Source organism: Hetaerina americana, unplaced genomic scaffold (genome assembly GCF_022747635.1).
Source record: "Hetaerina americana unplaced genomic scaffold, ioHetAmer1.1.p SCAF_8, whole genome shotgun sequence".
In the NCBI taxonomy this organism is placed as follows: domain Eukaryota; kingdom Metazoa; phylum Arthropoda; class Insecta; order Odonata; family Calopterygidae; genus Hetaerina; species Hetaerina americana.
The window spans coordinates 362,501-371,658 of record NW_027287427.1 but is presented as its reverse complement, the minus strand read 5'-3'; the positions used below and the strand labels follow the sequence as shown (position 1 = coordinate 371,658).

The window sequence follows — 9,158 nt, the reverse complement described above, 5'->3', positions numbered from 1 at the left end:
GGTGCAGGCATACAAAATCACATTGTACATACATATATATATATATATATATATATATATATATATATATATATATATATATATATATATATATATACAGGGAATGGCCATAATTTTGTGACATTTGATTACCATCCCTGCAGGATTTTCTTGCTTTTAGTTTACATATAACACTAAATGCGCGTTTTTGAAACGTGAGTATTCTATTGATGTTTCCATGTGCTGAACTTCCCCAGCAGACGATGACATATGGAGCTATGGACTCAAATACACCATGGTATACTGGGATTAATACTTCTGTATTACAAAAGTTGGCAAGATTTTTAAAAGAAATAGGGCTGAACATAATTTGTTACTACATTTTTCCATTGGAAACCTCCAGCTTGACTTGTTGTCTATTTCTAAACCCAATAAGGTGCTATGTTCTAACTCAGAAATCTACATCTACTTAATACCCTGCAAGCCGCCGCAAGGCCGTGTGGCGGGGGGTGTTAGGACACCACCCGTAATTTAGAAAAGAAAAACAACCCGCATGCAAGAACCACAAATTCATACATCCACAAAAAAATATAGCATACATTCATGCAAAAACACTTACACCCCACACACATGCAAACACCCAAACTACCAACTAACATACACATGCAACTGAAAGTACACCTAACAGCTTTGCAGTGTTTAACTTTGCTCCGACTTGTAAATTCAATGTTTTCAATATTTCTAAAGTGACTTCGGTTTTCCTATTTCTACGGAAATTTGACTGAAGGTCTCTATTACTAAATACCAAGTAATCTTTTTTTCTTGCATTTAGTTGTAAATTATTTACATGCAGCCATTGAGCGACTAAATTCACCATAGCATACATATCTATTTCTAATTGAGATGATTTAGTATGACCTGCTATCCGACTTATGTCATCTGCATAGAGCACCATGTTATTATTATCTGGAGAGATCATGGCTTTTTCAATATCGTTTACATAGACCAGGAGAAGTAAAGGCCCTAATACGGAACCTTGTGGAACACAATATTTAATAGTTTTCATTGTTGATTTGTAGGTAGCACCATTTTTTCCGACAATTTCTACACAGCATAGAATTGCAAACTAGCCATCATTTGCTACCACAAAGCTTACTGAGCTTCGTAATATGATTATAACATTACAAAGGCAACAATATTTCACAGAAAATAACGCAAAGTTAACATTCACAAACCTTACCCTAATAATATCCACTCCTCAGCAAGTTCGAACAAGCGTCTCGTACCCGCCTGCTCGGACCTGCAACTAGATAGCAGTAGTAGCGATAAGTACCGCAGACGGAAAAGAGTCAACTTCAGTACGTTTTACACTTGTATCTTTTTTGATTTAGCACGCCATAGATTAAATTTTATTCATAAAATAATATTATATTTTTATATTTCACGAATTTTATTTTATCTTCCTTTGATTAGCAAGTTATTGTAAATAAAACTCTTGAAATTCCAAGTTACACGTCAAACATATGACTGTTTTTTCCGGTGTTCGTCGATTTGCTATATTTCTGAAGTACGTGGGAAGCCGGTGAAATTGCATATTTTTGAAGTAGAAGTGTCTCGTTCTCTCAAATTATTGTTTACCACATATTACCATGGGTAAGCTGATCTCTGATCAACCATATGCTGAAATATATAAGCTACCCTAATTTAATTCGGCCATAAAATTATTCTTCATTTCCCATTGAAAGAAGTTAACATCATTTTTCATTTATAAAATGTATGATTAAATTTCTACCCACAGGTGGGCTACTCAGCTATTTCAGAAGCCTTATCGGTAGTAGGGAAATGAGGATTTTAATTCTCGGATTAGATGGTGCAGGGAAAACTACTATTCTGTATAGGTAAGTGCTGTCAGATTTCATTGTTGCTAGGAACATACAATTTGTGTGATAGCTACATAATTTCTGGAATAAATGTTTTTTTGCGGCATTTAATTTGCCCAGGTTGCAGGTTGGAGAAGTGGTAACTACTATACCTACAATAGGTTTTAATGTTGAGCAAGTTGTCTACAAAAACTTGAAATTTCAAGTTTGGGATCTCGGTGGTCAGACAAGCATCAGGTACTACTGATTTTGGTTGAATGATGGAATCTGCCAACAATTTTTGGTAATATTAATAACCATATTCCTTTCACAAGGCCATACTGGAGGTGCTATTATTCAAACACTGACGCAATCATATACGTCGTGGATTCGGCGGACAAAGATCGAATAGGAATTTCAAAAGATGAACTCGTGTATATGTTGGAGGTGAGTTTCAAGGCTTCTGGTTCATTTCGAAGATATATTATTAAGAAATGAAAATGTAGTTTCCAGGTTCCCAAACTTCTTTGGTAAGGGTATTCGAGTAAGGTAGCTAGAAGGTATTGGTTGAACGAGCAAATATAATGCAGCAAGTTTTATATTAATAGTACCTCTACATTTAAAACATATTTACGTTCTAGGGTAATTATTTTAATAGATGCTTAATGGGAAATTGTAAACCGAGTGGGCCACTGGACAGGTAAGAATGTCACTGTTGGAAATTTCTTTTGGCTGAAAAATGTAACACATTAGGCTTTTAAGCCGATAGTCACAAGCTGAAATACAGAACAGAGATGTGACAGGATTCCAAGTCAGTGAACCATTTAAAATAACTATGTTTTATCATGTTGCCCTTCCCATTAGCTAGTGATGCTCTCAACTCACAGGAAAAGAAGTTCCATTACCCTTGCACCAATCACCATAGATGGATAAATTAGGCCAAGCAGAGGAAGTACGGCAGTGGCACTATAAGTGCAGGCCTAGATTGGCAAAAACATGCTTCTAATATCATAACTGCATTCTAGGTGCCTGCCTACATTAGGTCAATGCAAAGGAATTAACGAAATGGGAAATTCAATGTGCGAGATTTAATATTGAAATGTAAATACCAAATAAATCAAGCTGACGTGATAAGATTGTTAAATATAATTGAGCGAGCAGATGGTGCTTAGTGATTATTGGGGAACACAGCATGGGAGCTGCTTGAGGAGGCAGAAAGATATTACTTGAATATGTGAAACGCTTGACCTACCCTCAAAATACTGGTCACACTAGTTCTGTGTTGACGTCAAGAGAATATAACCAAATATGTTTGTTATTAATATGGGAAATCATAGCTAGAAAGAAGTTGGGTCATGACACAAATTGACATAACTGACCAGTGAAAATCTTCTTAACCACTCATTATTACGCTATCTTATGCCCTGTAGTCATACATTTCTCCCATCGAATGGTGGCCTAATCCAGTCTTCCACACACCCACGGCAGCTGGAAAGGTTCTATGTAGGTGTCTCACATGTACCACCAGTGCAATGTAAACCATGTATTTGGGCACTCAAATGTCCTCCCAGCTTCAGTGTATTACCGTAAATCATTGAGATAAGTGAATATGGCCATTTGGTAGACATTAGCTTATTTCCTCCCTGTATTCTACTCCATTGTGTGGAATTCTGCCAACTATTTCTTCATACCACCTACATACTATTACGATCCCTCTGATTTCTTTCAGCTTAAGTCTCCTCACCATTTAGAAGCAGAGAAGGGAATATTGAGAAAATATTTTATGTATTCACTGTTTAGAAATCAGTGTAATTACAATATGAAGTCACAGGGCTGCCAAAAAATCTGGCCCAAGTGTGGAATTAAGGCATTGGTAAAAATCACTTGCAATTGCACACTAGACCACATTGAAGTGAAAATACCAAAAGATGATAAAATAAAGCAAGACCAGTGGTCTTGAACAGTGAAGTACTGATTATCTAAGGAACCAAGTCTCCTGGAGATCCCACCTTCATTTGTGAGCGTTGGTCCTTTCCCACCAATTAGTTAGCCACTCCACATTGACAACACACTCCTGGCAGACTGGTTGTCGGTCACTCACCTGACAAAATATTCCCTGCTTGCTTTTATTCAAACCCCTGGGCCTGCCACTCCACTGCGCTCAAGTTAAAAGGGACAATATTACGAAAGGGTTATGTGAACAAAATAAGGCTAAACAGGGAATGGGGAGGAAAGTACGGTGAATTGTCGTAGTATGTTAAGTCTTGACTTAATAGAATAATCAAGTGTGAAACTGCCTTTATGTTGGACTGTTAAAAATTACAAGAATTCTGGAATTACTATTATAAAATGGGAAAGGAATTACATAATCATGAATGATGGTTTATCGGCATTGCTGCAGCAGATGAGATCTAAACTACCATTTGAATTTAAGGGGGTATTGCTATTTTAAATGTTTTTATCTTTGAACTTTACAATCATTAGTCAGAATTGAGACACAGGATAGCGATTCACTCTCAAATAATTGTTTTTGAAAGCTTATTTGAAGTTGTAGGCAAAGAGATGATCATGGAAAAATAAACTAATTAAATCAAATCCTGTTTCCACCCCTGAAGGGTTATTTTTGATGTTCAGTTAATTTCCTTTCTTCCAACCTTGCAGCAAGCAACCACTTGAGTTTAATTCCTTTCTCCTGCATGGGTAATTCTTGTTTGCCTTCACAGGAGGAAGAGCTCCGAGGTGCAATCCTCGTGGTGCTTGCCAATAAACAGGACCTGGAGGGTGCTCTGAGTGTTGCTGAAGTCCATCGGCACCTGGGCCTCGATGCACTCAAGAACCGCACATTCCAGATATTCAAGACGTCGGCCACCAAAGGGGAGGGATTGGACCAGGCCATGGACTGGCTCTCTAACTCCCTGCAGAACAAAAAGTGAGCGCCCATGGGAGACAGCATCCGCTTTGCCACGGCAACACAACCACAAGAGGCCTCCTCCCCCGAGTTCCCCACCCACCCTTGTTTGCATGCGCTCGTGCTGGCGGCCAGTGCAAAGACGGAGCGAGGGTAATGGGATACTGATGGCGAGTGTGGTGGTGTGCCGTGAACATCCATTCCTTGTCGTCGGCACGCCCTTGGACATGTGCATCAAGTAAAGGACACTAGTGTGGAGGGGGTGGCCGAGTGTTTTTCTGAGCTTACCGTGGCTGTAGAGGGATTCTAGGCTGAAGAGGAAGCGGGCATGCAGAGTCTGCTGCTCTTGAAACTCCTCTCTTGCCGAGCTTTCATCAACCTCTTGGAGAAGGGAGCAGCGTGTGTGAATGGAGTCGAAATTGGTGTGTGACGCTTGATGACCACCGTGGAGAGTGATGCTACATCAGTCGAGGCCAGCCCTCCCTCCCTCCCACCCGCTCCCTCCCTCTCCCCCATGGCTGTTTTTCATTGGGCGGCATGTTTGTAGAAAATTTGACTGAACGGCAAATATCTTTTGATTAAGCATTTGCTATTATTTATATGTATATGTGGTGCAAGTTTGTAATTTAAAAAAAATTGCATTTCCCATTTTGCAAATTGGGTATTCTAGTCTGTAATCTTTAATTTTGGTAAGGCTAACCACTAATGCCCCGAATGAACATTTGCCTTGTGACATGTAGCAATTGAAATATGTATAATCATGTCGAACATTTAAGTGTGTCAACTTGTTGTATCGGTGGCTGTTGAAACCTTAACCAAGGTTTCAAGTCCGTATTTAATGCAGACAATACCAAACACTGTTTGAATGACTTAAAGAGGCAAATTTCAAGAGAATATTTTGAAAAGAGGTATAAAATAATTTTATTTCACTCAGCCTTTTCATTTAAGAAATTAAAGGTTTTGCGTTCAACATGAACAATGCAAGGGCCTCTTCCACTCACAACGGGCTCATGGAACACTGCATCCAATGGTGCCTTCAGCATCACCAATTATGTCTCTGATTAATGCATTTTCTTCTGCAACATTCAAAACTCGAGCCATTTGAGGCAACTCATTCATTGCAAAAAAAACTAAAGGCTTGGTGCACTATTTGTCTTTCCACACTGGAGAATCAATCACCAACTGGAATCACCAAACCTTTGGATGACATTATCCTGGGTGGCTAGGTCCATTTGTACCTTCTTTCGCATGTAAAATATTGGGCAGTCACGACTGTAAAATAAAAAAAATTATAATTCAATATTAATTAAATGAAATAATGGGGTACTTTGCTCCATTATGAGTTTTAAAAGTGTGTTAATATGTTAAGGAAATAAACTATGATGAATTGTGCACCACATCCATGAAAATCCATTGTACTGTGATTGTTTCCTTGAGTAGTGTTCATGATTACTTGTTTAATTTTGTATTAAAGTCTAAAGTTCAGTTAAAGCAAATCAAATGAGTGAGTCATTTGGTCACCAATTCAATTCCATATGGAATATTTGATAAGTGGTATCTAGTACTATCACTGGTTTCCAGTTAACCAAATGACTCTGTCAATAACATAGATACCTGGGGTTTAATCATGGATCGTCACTCTTGGCAGTCATTGCATACATGGCCTCCCCTGGCAGCCGCTTGTGATCACGGTTCTTGCCACCACCCTGACACAGTGATATGTGGCATTCACATGAGCAATGGAACATCCACTAACTACCCCTTGGAAGCCCAAGCAAGGGCCCGTGAGCACAAGAAAGGGTATTTACTGGCATTAGCCATACACACGGACAAATTAGTGCATGCATTCATTTGAATACCAGTTTGCTTGGCTGCATACAAGAACTCACATGAATATAATATGAATTGTATGAAAGTATCAGGAGAAGTTTCAGAAAAATTGATATCTTACAGACATTGCTAAAATGTCTACAAAGTAAATCCCTCGAGTGTTGACACCATCTTGCCAATGGCTTTTCCACAACTCGAAGACTCCATGGTAGGTGGCCCCTGTGAGGCCCTTAAGGATACAAGCATGCAAGTTTCTTTGATGGCACTTGGGTCACGCAATGGTGTCCTTAGAGGGAGGATTTCACTTGATAGAATGGGAAATAGTCCGCTGGTCTGGTCAGGGGGTTGAGGAATCGTAGCAATGCCGTTGCATAAGGCAAGCAGAAGCTTGACTCTCTTGAGCTTGGTTGTGCGTCAAGACCTTTGGAATGAGTTAAACGTAGATTGTTTGCATCACCAAATTTTCAGTGATAATGGTGTACACTGTCATCTTAATTAATGCCAATAGAATCATGTGCACACTAATCCTGTGATGGCCTGAACACTTCACGCACATGTCAGGAAAAAATTATCACCAATACTTTAAATAAAAACCTCATACATACATGCATAATGCAATAGATGTTGGGTATGACTATCTCATTGAGGTCAAATATTCAAATAAATTTATTTTTTGGGTTCTTATGACTCTTTGACATGCCAGGCCAATGCTCTTAACCACTAAAGCTATCGAGATATATATATATATATAAATATATATGTATGTATAAAAGTTCCAGGTACTTTTTAACAGAACATCACTACGTTTTTCCTACGAAGAGGAACCATACAAAATGTTTAATCTACCTTGTTTCACTTTAAATTTGGGCGGCACAAACTCAACTGGTTATTATTACTTTTAAGTAATCTATCGGTTAAGTTAGGTTTTGGATGGATACAACTACCAATTAAATATTTTGTGACTTCAAACAAAATACAATCCAGCAACTTATTCTACATCAAGTCACTCCATCTCCGAGTACTTCCTTCATCCCATCCAACATCCCTCTCCCGTCCTTTCCTTGTTTGCCTGACATCAGTAATTGATCAGTACAGGTGCTGTTCGAGTTATTGTCCTGGTGGATAAATCTACATAATACCCCCGGAAGCCGTTGCAAGGGCATGTGTCGGGGGGTGTTAGGTCACCACCCGTAAGAGAGAATAAAACCACAACCAAAACCAACAAATTCAATTTAATCTACACCCACAGAGGCGTATACATTCATGCCAAAACCCTTTCAACTTACACACACGCAGATACATATACTACCAACTAACAAACACATGCACCTTAAAATGTAGTAAACATTTATTCAATAACGTCCAAGCTAGGCTTTGAAAATTAAGAAGGCGAAATTCCACTAGCACATGGACATGCAACGTACAACTGTCTCCTCCCCCAAGGACAGAGGTAAGGAATGTGACACAACGCTGCAGGCAGTGGGAGGGTCTCCCCCAAAGAGAGAGACGAGGGATGGAAGGGGAAACTTAAAAACAGACAAGGCAGAGCAAGCAATACTGTTAAGAGCAGTTAACTATTTAAATGCATTTTAATGCAGGAAAGGATTTTGACAGCAAAACACACGAGGTTAGTGAAAGAGCATGCAATTGAGTAGAACTAATTATTCCCCAGATGCTGAGAGTGGCAAACGGCATTTTTGCAATCTATAACCCTATGGTTGCTATCCCGTATTGTCCGTGGGAAGAAAGAGTCCTCGAGTCTGCCAGTTCTGGCATCTATATCCCAAATTTTATACTTATACGTGATCCAAGCAACCAATGTATGTTCGAGGGTCAATATTTAGCTAGACCTCAGTGCTGAAACATGCGGATCTGAATTGATTTAGCAATTTCAACCTAGCATTGAATCGTCTTTCTTCCAATGATTCCCAACCAAACTCCAGAAGCATTTCAGTAATACTTTCCATTTCATCGCAAGAGTTTTGAACAAAACAGGCTGCCCGGCATTGAACCTTCAATCTCCCAAACGAGGCCTTTTTCAGTCAGATCCCATACATTAGATGCAAATTCTAAATGAGGCCTTTCAGGAGCATGAAAACAACATTCCTTGATTTTGGAGTCACTTCTGCGAACAATGCATCTAATATATCCCAATTTTTAATATGGTTTCCCATGGATTTTACGTACGTGGTTCCCCCAAGTTACGTCTTTAGTGACTGAAAGCTTGTCCATCTTATACTTCTTTACAGGAATAATGATGCCACTGTCACTAGAATTATCGTCAAAACATGCCTACAGGTCACCCCCATTCCCACTAGGAATATATGATAAATTATGGTGAAAAACTTCTGAACGTATATTTCATTCATTTCCTTCTGTACACTGAAAGAAACCAATCCTAAAAGCATGAGAAACTTGAAGATGAAGAAATCAACTATTGAATTTACCATAATTAAACCCAAACAGGTAAATAAGCAAAAGCACATGAAGGCAATCGAGCTTAATAATTTGAATACTCATGTAAGCACACAAATGGAAAAAGTAGATGGGGTGTACCAAAGGAGGGGGCATCTAAAGATAGT

The 9,158-nt window shown here is 38.9% G+C and overlaps 2 protein-coding genes across 2 annotated transcripts in view; one reads left to right on the top strand and one right to left on the bottom strand.

The window, feature by feature from the left end:
• The first annotated feature begins 1,497 nt into the window (after window positions 1-1,497).
• Arl1 (ADP ribosylation factor-like 1) lies at window positions 1,498-6,241 on the top strand. Its single transcript, XM_071596313.1, has 5 exons — window positions 1,498-1,632; window positions 1,778-1,877; window positions 1,980-2,096; window positions 2,174-2,285; window positions 4,562-6,241. The coding sequence occupies exons 1-5, from the start codon at window positions 1,629-1,631 to the stop codon at window positions 4,769-4,771; spliced, it is 543 nt and encodes a 180-aa protein (XP_071452414.1). The 5' UTR covers window positions 1,498-1,628; the 3' UTR covers window positions 4,772-6,241.
• Window positions 5,922-9,158, bottom strand: part of PolD1 (DNA polymerase delta) — a 56,503-nt gene continuing 53,266 nt past the window's right edge. Inside the window, exon 20 of the mRNA XM_071596312.1 lies at window positions 5,922-6,018. Coding sequence (XP_071452413.1) covers window positions 5,922-6,018 — 97 coding nt within the window. The remainder of the gene's footprint in view (window positions 6,019-9,158) is intronic.

Bases quoted from the DNA above. Each gene is read 5' to 3' on its own strand.
- Arl1 (XM_071596313.1), top strand. The intron at 2,097-2,173 runs GTACTACTGATT...TCCTTTCACAAG, and splicing joins GGTGGTCAGACAAGCATCAG to GCCATACTGGAGGTGCTATT. The intron at 2,286-4,561 runs GTGAGTTTCAAG...TTGCCTTCACAG, and splicing joins AACTCGTGTATATGTTGGAG to GAGGAAGAGCTCCGAGGTGC.